At 34.1% G+C, this 22,769-nt stretch overlaps 1 protein-coding gene across 5 annotated transcripts in view; it reads left to right on the top strand.

The window, feature by feature from the left end:
• LRRK2 (leucine rich repeat kinase 2) overlaps positions 1-22,769 on the top strand; it is a 147,799-nt gene that overhangs the window by 68,300 nt on the left and 56,730 nt on the right. For all 5 annotated transcript variants that reach the window (XR_013400962.1, XR_013400963.1, XM_077953862.1 and 2 more), the window contains 11 exons: positions 198-415; positions 3,333-3,583; positions 4,108-4,256; positions 7,794-7,887; positions 8,945-9,131; positions 10,788-10,969; positions 13,442-13,671; positions 14,081-14,208; positions 15,398-15,616; positions 18,937-19,138; positions 20,177-20,265. Coding sequence is in view for 3 of the 5 variants with exons in the window: in XM_077953862.1 (XP_077809988.1) it covers positions 198-415; positions 3,333-3,583; positions 4,108-4,256; positions 7,794-7,887; positions 8,945-9,131; positions 10,788-10,969; positions 13,442-13,671; positions 14,081-14,208; positions 15,398-15,616; positions 18,937-19,138; positions 20,177-20,265 (1,949 nt within the window). In the remaining 2 variants the exon portion in view is untranslated. The remainder of the gene's footprint in view (positions 1-197; positions 416-3,332; positions 3,584-4,107; positions 4,257-7,793; positions 7,888-8,944; positions 9,132-10,787; positions 10,970-13,441; positions 13,672-14,080; positions 14,209-15,397; positions 15,617-18,936; positions 19,139-20,176; positions 20,266-22,769) is intronic.

The following is a 22,769-nucleotide window of genomic DNA, read 5'->3' on the forward strand; positions in this document are numbered from 1 at the left end:
TTTATACCACCTGATTAAACGCTTTTTATCTACTGTTCATCTCTGCCACTGGAATGTAAACTCCATAGTTTGGTTTTCTACTGAACCTTCAGTGCCCTGAAGAAAGCCTGATTGCTAGGAGGTGCTCAGTAAACTTTCACTACATGAATTTAAATTATTTGCTTATATTTCCATTGTCTGTCTGTTTTTGACAAAAGGGTCATCAAAACTTCAATCCCATATGAGACATTCAGACAGCATTTCTTCTCTGGCTTCTGAGAGAGAATATATTACATCACTAGACCTTTCAGCAAATGAACTAAGAGATATTGATGCCCTAAGCCAGAAATCCTGTATAAGTGGTCATTTGGAGCATCTTGAAAAGCTGGAGCTTCACCAGAATGCACTCACGAGCTTTCCACAACAGCTATGTGAAGTAAATTTAATTTATCCTTGTAACTTTTAAGATGTTTGAAGAGCTTTTGTATTTATATCTAGTTTGCCTGATTAAGTCTTTTAAAAGAACATTCTGCTTTTGTGTCACTGGGCAATAAGTCCCCCGTTCTTCTGGTTTTTGCACACATATCTTAGTCTGTGTGATGTTCAGGAGCATCTTTGAGGGCAGGCCGTGGAAACAGATCTGATTAGAAAGAAATTCTAGGTTTTGTACAGAGTACATATTAAAGTCTATCAAGTGTATATTGATTAAACTTTAATCATTTAATTCAAGTAAGACAACGTCAACTATTTAAATTAGATTAGGTAAACTAGAATTAGACCTGGTTTGGTAGTACTGGCTCTGACTCAGCTACAACTGTGTGACAATACGAACATGTCACTCCTCCTGCTCTAATCTTTCATTTTCTCATCTGTAAAATAGAGATTCAACTAAATGATTATTGTGGCTTATTTTTTTTTCCAGTTTAAAATAATGTGTAACTTAAAAGATTTTCATTTTTGGTCAAAGTTCCTGTCTTATAAGAATTAAACTATAATATAGTTTGTTGATAGGATAGCTCTCTGAAAATTGACTTTGCTCAACATTTGTATGTACTACAGATCAAAATAGTTTTGAAAGCCAAAGAAGATATGAAAATTAAAATTATTTTAATGCAAATGTTTAAATTGTTAAATTAAATTCTCAAGGCTGGGCGTGGTGACTCATGCCTATAATCCCAGCACTTTGGAGGCTGAGGCAGGCGGATTTGTCTGAGTTCAAGAGTTCAAGACCAGCGTAAACAACAGCAAAATCTTGTCTCTACCAAAAATACAAAAAATTAGCCATGTGTGGTGGGGTGCACCTGTGGTCCCAGCTACTGGGTGCTGAGGTAGGAGAATTGCCTGATCCTGGGAGGCAGAGGTTGCAGTGAGCCAAGATTGCACCACTGTACTCCAGCCTGGGCAACACAGTGAGACCCTATCTCAAAAAAAAAAAAAAAGTCTTGTTGCAAATGCATTTCCCCCTTTTTAAGTCTAAAAAATTATCATAATTTTGAGATGTTTTAAAGGCAATATTACATAAATTTTAAGTATATTTAAGGGGTGTTTTTCTCTGTAAAGTTTTTATATCTGGAGACAGAGAGAAGAAAGAAAGGTGACCCACTCCTCCAGCCATGCTGTAATGTCTAAAATGTGTCTTTCTCTCTTCACCTCTTTGCCTTGCTAAATACTTCAAGTCACCCAGGGCTCAATTTAAATGTCACTTCATCACTCTCTGCTTCTCTTCCTTTTTCCTTCTACCCTCCAGCCAACCTGGCCACCTAACCTCCATTTCCATAACACATGATGCTTTCCCTCTAATTCTCATTCAGTCATCCAATTTGATTTAAAGTACCTTTGCCTTCACTAAACTGTGAACTCCTTGAGGACAGGACTTGTTTCAGGCTTGTTTCTGTCTATTCCCAGTGCCTAGTGAGACCTGACATATGGTAGAAGTTTAGTAGATACTTACTGAATTGATTTGTGGAGGCATTAATGCCTGAAACTTGGTAATACTTCAATTAATATTTGTTAAATGAGCAAGTGAAATAATTCAGAGATTTAGTCTAGTTAAAACAAAGAGAATTGGAAGGCTGGGCACGGTGGCGCAAGCCTGTAATCCCAGCACTTTGGGAGGCTGAGACGGGCGGATCACAAGGTCAGGAGATCGAGACCATCCTGGCTAACACGGTGAAACCCCGTCTCTACTAAAAAATAGAAAAAACTAGCCGGGCGAGGTGGTGGGCGCCTGTAGTCCCAGCAACTCGGGAGGCTGAGGCAGGAGAATGGCGTGAACCCGGGAGGCAGAGCTTGCAGTGAGCCGAGATTGCGCCACTGCACTCCAGCCTGGGCGACAGAGCGAGACTCTGTCTCAAAAAAAAAAAAAAAAAAGAGAATTGGAAGAGATGGTGATAAGGTGAGACATGCTGGCATTCAATGACTGGACAAGCTCAGAATCTTCTCTTAGGGAAATTTCAAAATGACACCATTAGATGGTACTTTGTTTGTTTGTTTGTTATTGTCAAAGAGTCTCAACTATGTTCCTTTTTATAAGAAAATTTTCTGATTAAACCCTGGGAATAATTTTAAAATCTTTACTTTGGAATAAGTTAATAAGGGTCTGAAACAAAGGCAGGAATTTTGAAACAACTTCTGAGGCAAAGAGTCATTAATAAGCCTCTATAATCATACCAAAGTCTAGAATTTCTTGTGTGGATAAATATACTGATATATAAAGAAGAACATAGAGAAGTGATTGTTTTTGGCATTTGAGCTCTTTAAGAGTATTACATAACAAAGTTGTAAAAAGTCGACGTAATATGTAAGTAGGGGTTTGCTGTTATCATTGTAAAATTATAAACTGCTTAAAAATGGAAAGTAGAAATTTGAAACAAAAAGTTTCATAAAAAAGAGGAGGTTCTAAAATGAAACACATATTGTATGTAACTATTTTTATGGTTAAATCTTATATATATCAAAATATGTAACAATTTCTGACAGCATTTAAAACATATTCCCAGGATTATGTTGTGCTTTTTCTTAAATCATTAATTCAAATATATGTTGAGGCCTATTCTGCTTCCATTTTGCTCTTTCTGGAAATAATTTACAAAAAAGCTGAAGGAAGCTTTCAACTCTATTTTCATGAACCTGCTTTTTACAGTCTACCGTTGTAATTTTGCTGGTTTTACCCATGCTATAAGCAGAGGTGATTGGGCTAATCAGTATACTGAAATTCTGTTGTGGATTGTGTTTTCAACTTTTTGAAAATTCTTGATGGTTCTAGTTACCAGAGGTGTGTAAGGCAGAAATATTAGCTAGACTTAAGTTCCTCAGATGGTCCACTTTAGAATTTTAAACTCTTGTCTTTTCAGACTCTGAAGAGTTTGACACATTTGGACTTGCACAGTAATAAATTTACATCATTTCCTTCTTACTTGTTGAAAATGAGTTGTGTTGCTAACCTTGATGTCTCTCGAAATGACATTGGACCCTCAGTGGTTTTAGATCCTGCAGTGAAATGTCCAACTCTGAAACAGTTTAACCTGTCATATAACCAGCTGTCTTCTGTTCCTGAGAACCTTGCTGATGTGATAGAGAAACTGGAGCAGCTCATTTTAGAAGGGTAAGAAAGAGCTCATTAAAAATAAAAGGACTGCCTAAATATGCTGATGTTAACAAAATACGCTGACATTTGTATAGTCATGAGTTTTGACAACATGGTGAAACTCCATCTCTACTAAAAATACAAAAATTATCCGGGGTTGTTGGTGCGCGCCTGTAATCCCACCTACTCAGAGGCTGAGGCATGAGAATCGCTTGAACCCAAGAGGCGGAGGTCGCAGTGAGCCAAGATCGCGCCATTGCACTCCAGCCTGGGTGACAGAGGCGAGACTCTGTCTCAAAAAAAAAATATATATATATAAAATATATATTTATTATAATGTATAAGTATTATTATATATAATAAAAACTGAGACAATGAATATTACAACTTTTATCAATGACTTACATTTTCACAACTAATTTTTAAATTAATGAGTCCTCTTCGATGCTATTCTTCAAAAGCAAATTGTTTTTGGTATTTTTTCTTTAAAGCATATGAATGAATTTATGCAGTTTAATCATTATCTTGTCTCTTGTGACTAGAAATAAAATATCAGGGATATGCTCCCCCTTGAGACTGAAGGAACTGAAGATTTTAAACCTTAGTAAAAACCACATTTCATCCCTATCAGAGAACTTTCTTGAGGCTTGTCCTAAAGTGGAGAGTTTCAGTGCCAGAATGAATTTTCTTGGTAAGTGTTCTGTGTGGGTCTCCTCCTTACCAGGCCCTCTAAGTTGTACAAGATGAGTCACATATGGACCCTTTAGGTGGGGATTGAAAGGTGGCATTTCAGTTTAAATATTATGCTGGATTTAAAAAATAAAGTTAGCAGGTTGGCAATAAAAGAAAATGCTATCAAACTATGAAAATAAATGAAAGAAATGTAAATGCATATTGCTAAGTGAAAGAGGCCAATCTGAAAAGGCTACATACTATTCGTTCCCAACTATAAGACATTCTGGAAGAGACACAATTATGAGGACATTAAAAAGATCAATGGTTGTCAGGGGTTAGGGGAGGGAGAGATGAATAGGTAAAGCACAGAGGATTTTTAGGGCAGTGAAACTGTTTTGTATACTACAGTGGGGGATACGTGCCATTGTTCACTTGTCAAAACCCATAGAATGTACAGTACAAAGAATGAACCCTGATGTAAACTATGGACTTTGAGTGATAATGAAGTGTCAAATATTGGCTCATCGATTGGAACAACTGTGCCAAACTAATGCAAATTGTTAATAACAGGGGAAAATATATGTGGGGTAGTGGTGGTGAGAGAAGGGATATATTGAAAGTCTTTGGACTGTCTGCTCAATTTTTCTGTGTATCTAAAGCTGCTCTAAAAATAGTCTATAATTTAAACAAAGTTATCACATTTTTATTGTCAGAGGTTAAAATGATAGTTACTTGGCCTACTGTGTAGTGCACTGTGGTTCCTTTTAGTCTTCAACTAAACATGACTGCCTGAGCTGGGTAAGGCATCCTTATACTGAAATACTATTTTTCATACTGAAGTTTCTTCAGCAATTTTTTGTATGATAAATATGATTACTCTTATTGCTGTTGTTAGAAACAAAATTAATCATTTAATAGTTTTCAATTTAGTGAAGTTAATGTATATTCAATCAGCCCTTGTGCTTTGCAAGACATTACAATAATGCAAATTATTATCATCACTTTTATTAAAAGTTGTAGAATCCCCTACATTCTCTTAGCTTATGAAATAATAGAGGAAATTATGTTCATTTGTATCCTAAATGAACATTTTAATATTAAGGAACAAAATACTTTTATGATAATAAACAAGAATTCCCCATATTTTATCTTCCTTCATAGAGAATACTCACTTCTTGCCACCCATGTGATTATTCTATACCTGACTCAGTAAAATAATTTTTAATTCTATTTAATAGCAGAATATGGCTTGACTGCTTATTAATGGTATTTTAATTTGTCAGAGCTTTCAGAAACTAATAATGATCAAAGCCGTCTTAATTTGGATAGTATTTTCCTCATTTATCCCTCCCTCCCTTCCTCCTACTCTCATGAATATTGGCCACATTCTAACTATGATCCTGAAACTGGAGATAGAGTGATTCACTCACTCACTAGTAAGCAAAGCAAACTTGGTCTCTGTCCTTAAGGAACTTGTGATTAAGTTCAGAGGACAGACAAACATTAAGTAATGATGGCACAAATAAATGTAATTTTATATTGTGGTACCTTCTGTGGAAAAGTTTCAGGATGCTCTGTGGTACCTCAGGGGAATCTGATTCAGACTGTGGAGTCAGGGAAGCCTTTCTGTTCCTGTGACATTTAAGTTGGGTCTGGAAAGAGGAGCATCCAAAATGACCCTGAAGCTTGTGTATGGTCAGTGTGTCATCTCAGCTGAATCTCACAATGATCCTAATGGTCGTCGTACCTAGGACAGGTATGACCTCTGCCCAGTTGAGGAAATTGAAGCAGCGAGATTTTTTTGTGTGATGTTTACAGGTGCATGTAATTAATTATCTTGTGAAAGTTTGAATGGGCCCCAGTCCAAAATCTGTTTGCTTTGCACTACACAAGCTTAATAGTTTGAAAAGTGGTCTTACATTTGAGAAGATGCCCCACGGAGGTGACATCTGAGCAAGACCACTAACCATTAAAAAATAATCCCATGTAAATGGTGAAACCTTGTCTCTACTAAAAACACAAAAATTTTTAGTTTTTTTTAGTAAGCGTGGTGGCATGTGACTCTAATCCCAGCTACTAGAGAGGCTGAGGCAGGAGAATCGCTTGAACCAGGGAGTCGGAAGTTGCAGTGAGTGGAGATCATGCCACTGCACTCCAGCCTGGCGACAGAGCAAGACTCTGTAAAAAATAAATAAATAAATAAATAAATAAATCCCATGTAAAATATAGTTTTAGTTTTGTGGCCTTATGAATGTTTTCCATACAACATATGAAACTCAAGACTCTGAAGTCTTAAGTGGAGAATCATTTCTACTCATTTATTTTGCCAATAGGTGAGGTATAATATGTATCATTCTGCTTCTCAGGAAGACAGCTTCTGGGAGTGTCCTGGAACATTTTGACCCTTGAAGATTGTCTAGATAAATCATAACCCGTACTTTTTAACCTTGAAAATGCTAATAACTAATTCCTCAAGCCATTTTCACAGAACCGTAGATTTGTAGATATTTCACGTATCTCAGCGTTCATCTGATCTAGCTGCACTCTTTTACAGATAAGAAAACAGGCTGTGTGATTTTCTGTTTCCCAAATTGTGTTTCACAGAATTTTATTCCTTGGAGGTACCTCATACTGCATCTCCTTCTTAAGAATTCACAAAATAGGCCAGGCGCAATGGCTCACGCCTGTAATCCTAGCACTTTGGGAGGCCGAGGCGGGCGGTTCATGAGGTCAGAAGATCGAGACCATCCTGGCTAACATGGTGAAAACCCATCTCTACTAAAAATACAAAAAATTAGCTGGACATGGTGGCCCGCACCTGTAATCCCAGCTACTCAGGATGCTGAGGCAGGAGAATCTCTTGAACCTGGGAGGCAGAGATTGCATTAAGCTGAGATCGTGCCACTGCACTCCAGCCTGGGCAACAGAGAGAGACTCTGTCTCAAATAATAATAATAATAATAATGTAAAAAATAAAAAAGTAAAAAATAAAAAAAATCATAAAATACAACAGAGTTTTGAGAACTCAGATATTTTACTTTATTTTACCGAATGTTTCCCAATCTCTTAAGATTATATGGTCAAAGAATACTTTCATTAAATAACAACCATTATTATTCCATAGAACACTCTTTATGAGCTAGTACTATAAATAATTTTTGTCCTTATAATATGCTCTATATTAGTAAAGTGTTCAAAGTTGTTTTGCTATAGTTATTTAAGAGTAATTTTAGTTAATCTATATGATATATAATAACATCACACATAATTTGAAATGAATATTCTAATAATTTTTACTTTGTACAAATGTTGGGTAGTTAAATTTATATTTAAATAGCTGTTTAGCTTCCAGGTTAAAAGATTCTGGTAAGTATGGCATTTTGTTTTATTGTTTAGTGGAAGTATTAAGGCTATTACTTTATTTTTAAAAATTGTCAGTGTGAGAATGGAAATTAAATTAAATTAAACACCATTGGTAGCTGTTCTTATTTTTGAATTTAATGGAAATCTGGTTAAAATGATTAAAATGTTTATCTCATTTTTTTTCTTTTAGCTGCTATGCCTTTCTTGCCTCCTTCCATGACAAGCCTAAAATTATCTCAAAACAAATTTACATGTATTCCAGAAGCAATTTTAAATCTTCCACAGTAAGTTTATTGTTTTTTTAATTTTAAAAGCACATCAGCTGGAACAGAACCTTTAGAAACATGATTTCGATTCAGTCATATGGAGGTAATTGCTTTCTAAACCTACTTAGCTTAATGTTTTTGTATGTATGAATGATTTTCACTAGATAAAAGACCCAACTCATTACTTAAAATGGAAACTTTTATATTAATTTAGTGGATCATTGTGTAAAAACAACTTAGGATTGTTTAATTAATTGCTGTATTAGTATAATGAAATGAGATTATACTGGCTATCACTTTAACTTTTAAAATGTTAGTGGAACTTGATATGTTGCCAGAATACCCTTAACTTTGACATTATGCTTAAGTTGTGTTTGAGTGAAATTTTGGGTGAAGATTAGGCAAGTTTATGTAGTTCCAGGTTTTTGAGGTATTTTGGTTAATTTCATGAAACCAGAAGTTTCCTGTTAACTTTAAATTGAGGCATTAATTCGATCTTGATTGTGTTGTAATCTTAAATTCTATTCTAATTATATCATACATGATAAACCAAATTCATAAAATATATGTGTAAATCTATCTTTTCCTTTGTTTTCTTGCTGTCAGCTATTCCTTCAAACACTGTGGCTTTTTAGAATTAAGACTAAAATGCTACTTGCATGATGCTGCAATGAACTCTTCTGTGAGCTCATATTTAGGGAAATAATAATTATAATTTAGCCATAGAGAGTGTTACACAAACCTATAATAGCTAACTTACATCTAGCTTTAGAATGTGTCGAACTATTCTAACTACTCTACAGCGGTTCGCCTCTTTAATCTTCCTAATAATCCCCTACAATAGCCACTGTTATTATCTCTACTTCATAAGAGATGAAGTAACTTGCCCAGCTCATGGTTCTTAAACTCTGGTGGTTCAACTTCAGGCTCTCAAATCACATGCATACTCATATGTCAATAATGCTAGTTTTGACATTACATCTTATTCTCACCCTGAGGAAAATTATTTGTGATGTTATTTCATGTATTTTGGAAATACTCATATGATTTACATCTTTCCATTGTATTGTTTTAGCTTGCGGTCTTTAGATATGAGCAGCAATGATATTCAATATCTACCAGGTCCTGCACACTGGAAATCTTTGAACTTAAGGGAACTCTTATTTAGCCATAATCAGATCAGCATCTTGGACTTGAGTGAAAAAGCGTATTTATGGTCTAGAGTAGAGAAACTGCATCTTTCTCACAATAAACTGAAAGAGGTAAGATGTCACTTTTAAAATTATTGCCACTTAAAAAATATACTTTATGATTTGCATCATCACAAATTATCATTTTAAGTGATATTTAGCTTCTGAATACCAGTTTCATGAAACTAGAAGCTTCCTGTTAACTATAAATTCCTGTCAACTATAAATTCAGATTTCCATTAAATTCAAAAATAAGAACAACTACTAATGGTGTGTCACTTAATTTAATTTCTATTCTCACACTGACAATTTAAAAAAATCTGCTTTTGAAAATATTTAAAAGTAGTAGCTGTAATATTTCCACTAAACAATAAAACAATATACAATACTTATCAGAACCTTTCAATCTGAAAGCTAAACAGCTAGATATAAATTTGTCTACCCAACATTTGTACAAAGTAAAAATTATTAGAATATTCATTTCAAATTACGTGTGATGTTATCATATAACATATTATAGATTAACTCAAGTTACTCTTAACTGTTACTTAACTATGACAAAAAATCTTAGAATGCTTTACTAATACACAGTTCTTTATAGTACTAGCTCATAAAGAGTGTTCTATGGAATAGTAGTTGATGTCATTTAATAATTATAAATTCAAAATAAGCATTGTAAATATCAATACTATTCAATTTTTTTGGTTTTTAAATAAGTTCTAAGCCTACCCAATGGTAAATGGATATGGTAACACAGCGTAATTTCCTTAAAAAATACTTTTGTGCTATATTTTTTAAGGATTATATGAATTATACATAATTATAGATTAATGTTATGCTGTGTGTCATTGTATCACTAAATCTCTGTCCAATCTGTTAACAGACTCTTAGATGCTCCATTTTTCTCAAGTTGTTGCTGGCCTGTGTACTATATTACTTGTTTTTCAGCTTTCTTTGGTACATTCTTAAATTTCTGCATTCCTGCACCATGCTACCTATCACCCTAATGGATCAATCTTTTTTGTTTTGCTCCATTCTCTCTGTTATAAATCTGAAATTGATAATCTATTTGTCTCAGAAAATATTTTTTTTCAAGTTCTAGCGTGTTGCCTACAAAACCAAAAGAAGTAAGTGTCTGACACTGTGAGGTTCAGAAAAACTGTGCATATATTTTGCTACCTGATTTTTTGCCAGCAAATGAGTGTTTTCTATTATAAATACAGTATATATTACTTAAAAATTTGGAACAGAAGAGAAATCACTCCAATTAGGATGCCGCCTAAAATATAAGCATGTTGCTTTACTTTGAGAATACTAAATTGCATGCAGGTTTGTAGTGACTCTAGGTCTTCTTTCCTTTACTGAAGGAGCAGAATGAAGCCACAGATAATGGATTTGGATAACCAAATCCATTTTGTGGTAAGAACTTCCTTACTTTCAATGTCTTGAAGAGATGAAGTATGTTACCAAAGGAGATGGGGTTTTTTAAGATTACAGATGAGTGACATAGATTGTTTGGGAGTAAGTTTTTATATTTAAGTTTTCATGTTTTTAAACACATACTGACAACTTATGACAAACCTTTGGAAAGTTTTAGAACTCTGTTGAAAGATTGTGCAAGCTGCTGATGGAATCTGTGAGCCTTTCTTGTTTCTTATCATCTTGTTTTTTGGCAGAATACATTTCTTCCTTCCCACCAACAGCTTTTGCCCCTTTTTTTCCATTAAGATTCCTCCTGAGATTGGCTGTCTTGAAAATCTGACATCTCTGGATGTCAGTTACAACTTGGAACTAAGATCCTTTCCCAATGAAATGGGGAAATTAAGCAAAATATGGGATCTTCCTTTGGATGAACTGCGTCTTAACTTTGATTTTAAACATATAGGATGTAAAGCCAAAGACATCATAAGGTTAGATTTTTTTTTCTATTTGTTTTTATTAAATTTATTTCAGATTTTCTACTTTCTGTGACTTTGATGGACGTACATTGTTACAATTTAGGGAAAAATGAATAGTAATATTTGGCATTAATATGCTGTGTCATTTGCCTTTCATTTAATGAATGCGTTTCTGTGGTGCCACTGTAGAGATTTTTCATTCTTCTTAGCCAGGCTAATGTTGAGAGCAGCTTCTCCTCCTTCTGTTTCTTTTCACTGGAGTAGACTCTAAAAGAAAATAAGTATTGTGATTTGGTCTCTCGATTACACAATCTAAAGAAATATAGCACAGTTTAATAACTTCTCACACTGAATTTCATATAGCAACTAGGTAACATATGCCTCTTACATCTTAAAGTATTATCATTACTGACATCATATGAAATTACTAACTTCTATTTTGCCCATTAGGATGAGTAATCTACTCACCTTGATCAGTTTTGAAAGCACCAAAACTTCTCAAGTATCACTGTTTCTGGTCTTTACACTCTAAGCACTTTAAGTGTCTTTGATAATGGATTTTATCCCCCTTTTTATTCCCTTTCAGCACATTGGTCTTATTACTTTCTCATAAAATCCTTTGCTCCCTTTTCCACAGTTACTGTATGAACATTGCAGACCTCATTTCTGTCATCACCTCTCAACTTGACTGTAATATCCCCCAAGGCAGAGACTATAGCTGTGTTCAGTCACTATTCAAATCTTGGCACCCAACACAGTGCCTGGCATACAATTAGTAATTGTTTAATTACCAGTGATTTATACTTACTCATTCTCTTCTGCCTAAAATCTCTTAAATTTGTATTTAACTTCATCTCTTTTTATGAGGAAGGATTTTGTTTTCTGAACTCCTCCTGAGCTTGATTTCATTTTAAAGGAAAGAATTTGTTAACTTTTGTGTTAACTGTGACTACCCTTCATCCTACACAATTATTTTTCTCTCTTGAAACTGGAAAAGATGGTTATATAAAAATTGGTTCAATTCTTACTAAACATTTAGTAGAACTAGCTTTCAGTGTATTATACTGTATTATCAAAATATATATCTAAATATTTTTAAACATGTTTAACATTTTCAGAGAAGACAGAAAGACCTGGAGCAAGTTAGAAATTGTAAGCATCATTTGCTTTTTGAAGAAAGCCATTTTTCGAATAGTGGTGCATTCTTAAGAAATAAATAAATCAAGAAAAGTAATCTTTTTTGGTCATATCATCAGGAATGTTGGTGAGATTCTTATTAGTAATAGGAATGAATTGGTCACTACTCCGATGTAATGACTTATGATTTAGTCTTTTTCTCTAATTTGAGACTGTGGCAACATTTTAACATATTTCAAAATGTATCTTTATCTATCCATTATATTTTTGATAACACTTTAAATCTATTAGTTTAAAGGTAGTTTTTAAGCTACCTAAACACTTCTATTTAGTTCAGTTTTTGCATTAAGATCATTAGGGATGAAAGCTTGTTAACAGTTGCTGATAGTATAATAGTTTATATTTATTTATTTATGAAGTAATGTGATCTCACTATACATATATACTATTATATGCATATGTGATATATATGAATACATATCTATACATCATATATACCATATATGTGTATATATACACACATATATAATGTAACTAATATGACCTTGTTATCAAGCTTTATTATAACAGTATACATATATGTATACCTTACCTTGTTTCTATGTCATATGGACTTTGTGAAATTTTATACTTTATAATTTATAGGGTTTTTCTTTTCTTCTTTACTTTTCTTTTTGAGATTGAGTTTCACTGTTATTGCCCAGGCTGGAGTGCAATGGACTGATCTCGGCTCACTGCAACCTCCGCCTCTTGGCTTCAAGCGATTCTCCTGCCTCAGTCTCCCAAGTTGCTGGAATTATAGGCGCCTGCCACCATGCCCTGCGAATTTTGTGTATTTTTAATAGAGATGGGGTTTCACTATATTGGCCAGGCTGGTCTTGAGCTACTGACCTCGTGATCCACCCGCCTCAGCCTCCCAAAGTGCTGGGATGACAGACATGAGCTACCACACCTGGCCTGTAATTTACAGGGCTTTTCATACTATTTAAAGAAATTCAAATATGTATACATGTATGTATGTATATGTGTGTATATTTAGATGTATATATATTGCATATCGTATTCTAATTAGTATTGCAAATGTATTTTGGCCTTTTGATTATTTCTGGCGATAGTGTAACATTTTTTCTTTGGTGATTTTACCAAATATTATCAACCACACTAAAATCTCTAGCAAAATATATGCATTAACAGTACTCTGAAAGACATGTACATTATTAGTTATATGAGCTATGCAGTCTTTTGGATATTATATTTTAGACTAGTGTGACATGCAAAAGAACTCACCTAAATCTTAAGTGTACTTTTCAACAGTTTATTATTTTATTTTTATATTTCAAATACTAGGTTTCTTCAGCAGCGGTTAAAAAAGGCTGTGCCCTATAACCGAATGAAACTTATGGTTGTTGGAAATACTGGGAGTGGTAAAACCACCTTGTTGCAGCAATTAATGAAAACCAAGAAATCAGATCTTGGAATGCAAAGTGCCACAGTTGGCATAGATGTGAAAGACTGGCCTATCCAAATAAGAGGCAAAAGAAAGAGAGATCTTGTTCTGAATGTGTGGGATTTTGCAGGTATTTCTTTCTATAGAATTTTAAAATTCACTTTTACCATTTGTTTTGAACAGGGATTCAAAAACTGAACTTTCTGTTCTAATATCCAGAAACCTGGTATACTGTATAGAATTATTCCAAAGCCCTTTACTTCTCCTAATTTTACCCTTGCCTCCAGAATGGAGGAGAACATGGAGGGATATGTTGGTAACAATACGGTGCTAGGTATTTTGATCGGTTGGTGCCATATATGCTAAAAGTGGTCAATCCCTTGTAAAAACCCAGAATAGTTCTCTAAACATTATCTGTTGTTTTTCTCTTATTAGTATGCTAAATAAAAAATAGTATTATTCCCCCAGATATTTTTTTAAAAAGAGTTCTTGCCTGTTGTTTGAAAGATTTAAAAAATTTGTCTCTAATCTTTATTTAGGTCGTGAGGAATTCTATAGCACTCATCCTCATTTTATGACGCAGCGAGCATTGTACCTTGCTGTCTATGACCTTAGCAAAGGACAGGCTGAAGTTGATGCCATGAAGCCTTGGCTCTTCAATATAAAGGTGATTTATTCTGATCTTTTGAAAATAGAAAATTGTGTGTGTGTGTGTGTGTGTGTGTGTGTGTACACGTTAATTTATTTTGGGCAAACAGTTGCTTCAGTCTCTTTAAATACTTCCTTAAAAGAAGCACTAAAGTTTTGAGTTGGGAAACTTTCAGAGTAATTAAATCATAACATGAAAATGGTATGTTCCATATTGGTGAATGTTATTGATAACCCGAAATTCTTTTATGCTGTGAAACTTGAAAATATATATGTTCAACTGTTTTTTTAATCATATTATTTCTTAAATGAAATCTAAATTTTTCTAATTTAAAATAAGCTATATTAAAGAAAAGCAATCTATATATATCATCAACTTCGTACTCAGGGGCCATTTAGTGTGAAATCCTTCAGATTGTATCCTTTAAGTGGTCCCAGATTATTATGCTGTTATGTCTGGAATCTCCCTTTTGTTGCTTTTGTATCTTTTCCTTTGTTGTCTTGTTGTCAGCTATGCCTTCAAACACTGTGGCTTTTAAGAATTGAGACTAAAATGCTGCTTGCATGATGCTGCAATGAGCTCTTCTGTGAGCAAAGTCCTTAAAAAGGCTTGTGTCAGGATATTTAACCATGTCATTTGGCTGCATACATGCTTGTTTTGTAATTTGGGTGTTTTTTAATGTTTCTTTTATTAACTTTTTTACAGCTAGCCAACATGAGCAAATATTACAGTGGCAGTCATACTTGCTTGAATGGCTTTTATTCTTTCATTGTAGACTCCAAATTGAATGACTTTAAAATGAATTTAGAAGATTAAATTCACTGATAAGGAAGAGAAAATATACATGATATGATGTTAATTTGATATAATTTGTGGGTTTATGAAATGCTTGTTTTATTTAGGAGTGGATAACTCATCTTAAGGCATGAAGATGAGAAAGGAAAACTATGCTACTACCATTATATAGGCTACCTAAAAGGGATAAAAATTGGATTAAGGAAAGCCTAAAAATGATTTTTTAAAATGTCGAGGTTACGTTGTTTTCTTAGGTTTAAGGAAAAAAGGACAGTTGTTCTTTTCTTCTTCTGAAGTCTGTTAGTTTCTCTTTTCCACTCAAGTGAATGTCACGGAAAGCAAATATCAACAGGAATGTGAGCAGGCCCAATTTGAAAGCAAACACAAGAGGGTTTTGTGTCTTTCCCTCCAGGCTCGCGCTTCTTCTTCCCCTGTGATTCTCGTTGGCACACATTTGGATGTTTCTGATGAGAGGCAGCGCAAAGCCTGCATAGGTAAAATCACCAAGGAACTCCTGAATAAGCGAGGGTTCCCTGCTATACGAGATTACCACTTTGTGAATGCCACCGAGGAATCTGATGCTTTGGCAAAACTTCGGAAAACCATCATAAACGAGAGCCTTAATTTCAAGGTAACATGGTAGGCTGGTAGAGAAATGTAATTTATTAATTCTCATGTTATACAACTGCCTAGAAATGTCAGAAATTTTGAGAAGTGAGCAACTCACTTAAAATTGTGGGGTTTCTTTCCCCATTGCTGTTAGCATTGTTAAAGTCTTTTCCATTTTAAAATTATTTATACCAGACTTCATTTCTAATTCATAGAAATGGGAATAAAAAAATAATTAGAGGACCCTGAGAGAAACTAAGAGAACATTTCTGGGATACTGAGAAAATGTTTCTGAGAGAGAATCTGAGAAAATGTTTTTGATGTCTTTTCTCATCCAACTTCTTGTAGTGGTGGTTCAGTCCAAGGGTAAAGGTGAATACTGAGGTCTTGGGATCATCTTTCTTCTATTATTCTTTGACTGTTATTTTTCCATTTGCTCCTTTCATTTGCAATTCCTATTTTATGGACATCTTGATCCTTTGTGCCACTCCTTCATGTATTTTGTCACGGTGATTCCCATTCCAATTTTTTTTTCCCCTCTGTATTGTGAGGCAGCTGTTTTATTTAGTCATGAAGACCACTGACTTGGTTTGCGGTAGTATCTCCCTAATTACTTAGTTCATACAAAATGGACTTTTTATTTTAGGAATTATGTTTTAAATGTTTAAAATTCTCTTCTGGTAAGCCAAATCTTTATAAAGCATAAATAAATCAGTTATCAGAGACAACCCTCTTTTTTTAATACTTGCAGGAAAAAGAAATATTCACTGGGATCTACAGGGAGTGTGGTGTAAACTGTACTGAAAAATACCCTTGATAGTTCCATATGACAAATATAATGATGAATTTCACTTAGTCCCTCTTGGCTTAGCTCATTAGCACTAATGATCAAGATCCTGGCTGATAAATAGAGTCCTATTTCGCCTGGGCAGTACCAGCGTAATTATTAATAGTGTCCCACTATATTCTCAAAAGCATTCCAATTTGGATGATAAATTATATAGTCACCTTGGTTATAACTCCACGTTGGCCAGTTAGCTTACATAAGCCATTTATATAGATTATGTGTGCTTCTCTGCAAAACCTAATGAGCCATTTGTAAAAGTGATGGATTTTGCGGTGTCCGGGGAGAGAATTTGTATGTTCGTGTCCTTCAGCACACATTTATTATAGTTATTAAAAGGTTTTATTGATGATAGACAGTAATGTCATGTAAAAATGACATTATTTATTTGTAGATTTTCCTATTCTCTTGTTGGACACGTAATTAGAAAGTAATATGACTTAAAGAAAAACAAATACACAAAATTTATTCATCCAGTTAATCTCTTAATCGAGGTTTTTTTTTTTCTGAGACTATACCCATACTTCAAAAACTTTGTTGTTACTGAGAATATTTTGATAATTTCCCTTTTCGTCATTGCTGTCAGGTAATGTATCATATCTTTAAAAAGACTTGTTGGAGGACGAGTTTGTTTTGAAAAGGCCTGAATTTAGTTGATGCAAAGTCACAGATAAGATGGCTCATTAAGCTGTATTAATACTGCTTTTGTCTAATAGATATCATTACCAATAAATCAGACCAGATTTCCTTTTGGCACTTGTAAATCAACTTTGAAGACAACTTTTTACAAGGAAATAAAACAAATGCTTTGAGAAATACCAGTATTAGTGAAAGAAAAGTATATATTGCTAATGGATGCAGCATTCTGGCATAATGGTTTGAAAACTCATTTGATTGCTTTGTAGAAGAGTGACTCTTTCGGAGGACCCAGGGCCTGTGGGCCTGCCAGAACTTGAAAATTCTTTCTTCCCTGAGGTGCTTCAACCTGAATTCAAAGAGCAGCTTTTAATCTATTAGAGATCTTTTTTTGTCCTCTCATTTATTTTTCATCTTTCCCTTTGATCTTAGCTCTTCTCTAATCTTTTTCTGTCTCAACCTTATTAACATGTGTCTGTGCAGACACTTTAAGTTTTATTTTTTTGACTCAGCCTGTCAGTGAACTGATTATCATGCTGAAAGGAGAAGCAGGACAATACAGAGTTGAATGCCGACAATACTCCTTTTAATCTTGTTCAGCCCATTAGCAGAGCAGGCATCCCTTTAGGCTTTGAGACCTAGTCCCCTAAAACTCATCCCGTTTCTACTTGATTTGCTTTCTTTGAGAACTCTTGTTTACTTTTATATGGAGGTTTCCCTCCTTGGATTAAAACATAAACCTCAATCTGAAGTTCCATTTCATCTTAATTTATGAACAACTCTGAGAGGGAACATGAAAAGTGGAGATTAGTGAAATTATCTCCAATTCTCTGGGTCAAAAGATACACGAAAACAGTCTCTTGAGTAACAATTTACAGGTAAATACAGAAGTAATGGTTATGGTTGTCTCCTTAAGGTTTTAGTCACAAATGAAAAAGACCAAGTTAATTTTTTGTCTCTGTGTGCTGAATTTCTGTTTGTAGTAAGTGTAAGAATTTAAGCAGAAATGCTGTTTCTTATTTTCAGGTGAAAAGAATATGTAATTTCCATAGGCCCAGAAATAGGGAGAGTTTGCCATCTGGTGGTTCTTAAAGGCATTGCGGATGTTATTAAGAGTTGCTTTTCTATTTAAAATTATATTTTAAAAAATGTTTGGAAGATACTTTTATTATAGAAACTATCCTCTTAAGCCCATTCTTTAAAAAATCTTCTTTTATGCATTTCTCATTTTGTAGACAGTGATTAGATTCTAAAAGCAACAGAACAATGATCATCCTCTCCTAGCAGAATCACTGGTGTTTAGATGATTTCTCATTTTCCCAAATTCAAGGTTCCATGAACAACATAGCTTGAGTGGGATCTTATGTCTCCAGGTTTCACTGTTGATATATGCATCCCATCAATATAACATTTTACAAATAACAAGCACAAAATTTAATGTTTTACCTTGAATATTTAAAATATAATATCCAAAAGCTCTTGTAATTTGTACTGATATCTTATGCTAGTGTGTCTGTTTCACATTAAGTTTAATGTCTTAAGATATAAAAAATCTTTCTTATGGTTAGTGATTTATCTTGATTTTTGCCATGGAATTTCTGTGTAGCAAGATAAACATTTCCATACCATTTTATTTGATATTTCCTAATTTGCCTCTGAATCAACAGTTTTCCTATTTTAATTTCATTGTACTTATTCCTTACAATCTAAATAGCTTTTTATTATATTTTGATTTTATTTAAAAATGTACTTCTGAATAACATATCTGTTTCTGTAAAAACTGTTAGCACTGAATTTGCCAACCATTTGACACATACACGAATAAAATAGATTTTTACGGCTTGTCATTTGTAATTTCATAGATCCGAGATCAGCCTGTTGTTGGACAGCTGATTCCAGACTGCTATGTAGAACTTGAGAAAATCATTTTATCGGAGCGTAAAAATGTGCCAATTGAATTTCCTGTAATTGACCAGAAACGATTATTACAACTAGTGAGAGAAAATCAGTTGCAGTTAGATGAAAATGAGCTTCCTCACGCAGTTCACTTTCTAAATGAATCAGGTTTGTGTGTTTCTTTCCTTACTTTCAAAGCTCAGCTGTAATAACTTATAAAAGTGTTTCTGAATCTTGTATAGAATTTACATTCAAAGCTGAGAGAATATCCATACAGTTCTTTAATAGGGCACTGATTTTTTTCTTTTGGAGGATCATCATGTGTGTGGATGATAAATCATGTATCATGTTGTAAGAAAACAAATTTAGAAATCACCTAGGAGTAAAGTAGTGGAAAGATTCCCTGAGTGGGAGTTAAAATATTTGGGTTCTAGAACTTACTTGTACTATTCAGGAGCTGTGGAACCCCAAGCACAACCATATCCTTCCATAATGTCAAATGAGTTTAGTGCATGTGAAACTTATTTTTATATTGCAAAGGGGAATTATTGTTGGAATGGTCTAACTGGGACGCTTTGAGAATCAATGGCTCCCTGAGATGATGCAGCTGCTGAGTGGAAGATCTAGCTCTCTTTCATCAAATATTGGTCTCAAAGATGAAAATTCTCAAACCAACTTCAGTGCTAATTGTGTACTTGATCATATTACTTTGCCAGAAATGTGTGAGTTGTTTGATAGTACTAGAGTAAGTGACTGGGAAGCTGCTTTTGATCCCTAGATTCTGTTGTGTGAAAAATAGCTTCCTGTGGTTTATGATCTGTTCCTTTTCCCCATTGTTCTTAAGGTATGCTGAAATATGCTGTGTTTCTTATCTGTATTTGAAAATAAAACATGTCTTTGTAGTGTTTATTCAGCAAGCAAAACAGAAAATTATGAATTTCTATGTATGCATGAAATATGCTTTGTAATGCATGTCAGTGTCTCAAATATGTTTATATATGATTGTTTTATGTAGTTTAAAAATACTCCATTATAATATTGGGACTTTAGACCATAGGATGCACAGCTTCTAGTCCCAGCTCTGCCACTAGGTATGCTGAAATTTCTTTACCTGTAAAATGAGGAAGTTGGACTAGATTCTTTCTAAAGCCCCTTGATATTTGTTCTACATTCCATGTTTCACTGTTTGATGAATTTTTACTACAGGAGTCCTTCTTCATTTTCAAGACCCAGCACTGCAGTTAAGTGACTTGTATTTTGTGGAACCCAAGTGGCTTTGTAAAATCATGGCACAGGTTGGTGTCTTTTATTTTTGTGGCACGGGGTTATGGTCAAAGCATAGAACAGATGGCGCCCAGAGCATTGAGTATTTTAGAGTTTGGGTTTAGTTAAGGCAGAAACTTTTGTGAATTTAGAAGACTGTGGAACATTTCACATAGAAGACTACTTGAAGAACTTCATGGAAGAAGGAAAGATGTCTTGAGTTCACTTCCATGACTTGGTTTTCCAGCCACATACAGATGTTTGTAACACTCTGTCCCATGCTGCTTTACTAGATCCTGATGATGTCATCGATTTGGTTACTGAATTAGTCAATTGAACGAAGGCTTTGTGGAAATCCTTGGGGTAAACACATAGAAGAAAATTGGGTTGCTGAGCCTGTGAAACCTCTATCTAGATAACATGGAGGGGAGTTTTGACTTAAGTGAAATGATCTGAACTTTAAATGCTTATGATTTTGAAAACTTTGGATGGCGTTGGTTATAGCTGTTTTTTTCTTATATTTCACATGGAAAATGTTTTTCTCTCCGAATGATAATCCATTACCAGTGAGTTTAATTAGTTACAATAAACCATCTCTGTAGCTTTGACATAAAAGACCATTTGAGCAAAGCATACTACCTCAGGGCTTTTCAACCCCAGCATGATGACATTTTGGGTCAGATAATTCTTTGTTGCACATTGTAGCATGTTGGCAGCATTTTTGGCCTTTATATTCTAGATGTAAGTAATATCCTTTAGCTGTGACAAGCAAAAATGTATCCAGACATTGCTAAATATTGCTTGGAGAATGTGAAAATGACCCTAGTTGAGAAACATTAAGCTTCTGATTTGCTGATGAGTAAAATTTATAGTTTTGCATGTGGCTGCCCGAGTCCCTAAAATTATTATATATTTTTATATTAGAGATATCTCTTCCAATTAAACCATAAAGGTAATTAAATTCACTCAGACAGTCTTGAATAATTGTTCCTAATTTCCATCTAAGGAAAAAAAGGAAGGTATTGTGAAGAGAGAACTTAGTCGAGGCTAAATCCAGTACCATGGAACTCGAGAGCATATTGAAACATTGCAGTCAGTGATTATTTGCAGTATGCTAGTTATTGCTATTTTGGGAGGTATTTTTAAATTAGACTTTCAACCTTCTACACATATTGTCATGGATCGTGTGATTTTACTCAATTATTAAACGATAATGGAGACAGTAATGTGACCCACTGCACTTACTTGAGGTAATTGATTATTAGTTCTGTGAAATTTCTTAATGCATTAAGCCTTTGTTTACTTATTTTTTAAATAAGGAAAATAACAGTTGTCCTCTATATTGCCTCCCTAGTTCAGTGTAAGTGAGGGGTAAATGTTAGCTAATTTTATATTGGATCTACTTGGCAATTTAAAGAATGTTAATTAGGAAATTTTAAAAAATTCAGAACTATAAAGAGGTACTCACGTAGTTTTGGAAAGTGTGTCATTTATGGGCACAAATAAAAAAGATGTGTAGGTAGCTGCATCCTGTACAGCAAAGGAAGTTTTAAATATATCCAGCAATTTTGTTGTCCTAGTTGGCGCATGGTAGCTATCAGGAGGTAACTCAACTCCATATAGTCAAGGAAACGCTATAGTTGCTCCCTAAAGTGATGTGTTTCCATGTCACTATGGAACACTTGAAACCGCACACATATGAACATTAGGGTGGGCATATCTTGTACAGTAGAATAAGGAAGAGGTTTGCATCAGAATCCCCCTTTTAAAAAAATGCAGATTTTCACTATGACTGCAATAAAATTCCTAAAGATTTTGTGGAGTAATTAAGTTGAAAATCCATGAAAGTTCTTCTCATTAACATAGTTATAAATATGATAACGTAAGTAAAAATTAAGTTAATTTGAGCCACTCAGAGTTACTTTGAAAGACAGATTTAAAGTGTCAATAAAATGATAATTTAAATTTCTTGTTAACCTAAAAAAGAAGTACCATCATTTTTATTTATGCCAATAAATTGAAATATAATGTCATTTTCTCACTAACGTTTAAAGGAAATGAAAGCTCTAAATAATCAAGTGAAACCAAGAGCAACTTGTCTGACAGCTATTAGCAAAAATAAATAAGAGTATTCACCTTCATGAATCAAGGCAAGGGCACGAATAATTTCATGGTGCAGAAGCTCTAATGAGCCCACCCACTCTATGTGCCCCGAGCTGTAAGGTCACTAAACTAATTTTAAAAAGGTACCATTAAGGCAGGTAGAAGCTTACAAGACTCATTTAACTGTATGATAAAAGAGATATGAAAGGGACCTATTGAATTAATCAGGTGGAACATTAAAAAGCTTATATGGTAATTTAACCTTGATAAAAATACATGGGAGAAATACAAAGGAATTTGGAAAATTCTCTTTCCTTGAATAAGGCATCAGTTAGCTATTCAGGTTATTAGGTTGAAGGAATGTTAGGAGCTCTTTTAAAGGTGATAAAGTCAAGATAATGTTGCAGATTTTATTCTTACGTAACAAACTCCC

This window comes from Macaca mulatta, chromosome 11 (assembly GCF_049350105.2).
Source record: "Macaca mulatta isolate MMU2019108-1 chromosome 11, T2T-MMU8v2.0, whole genome shotgun sequence".
NCBI lineage: Eukaryota > Metazoa > Chordata > Mammalia > Primates > Cercopithecidae > Macaca > Macaca mulatta.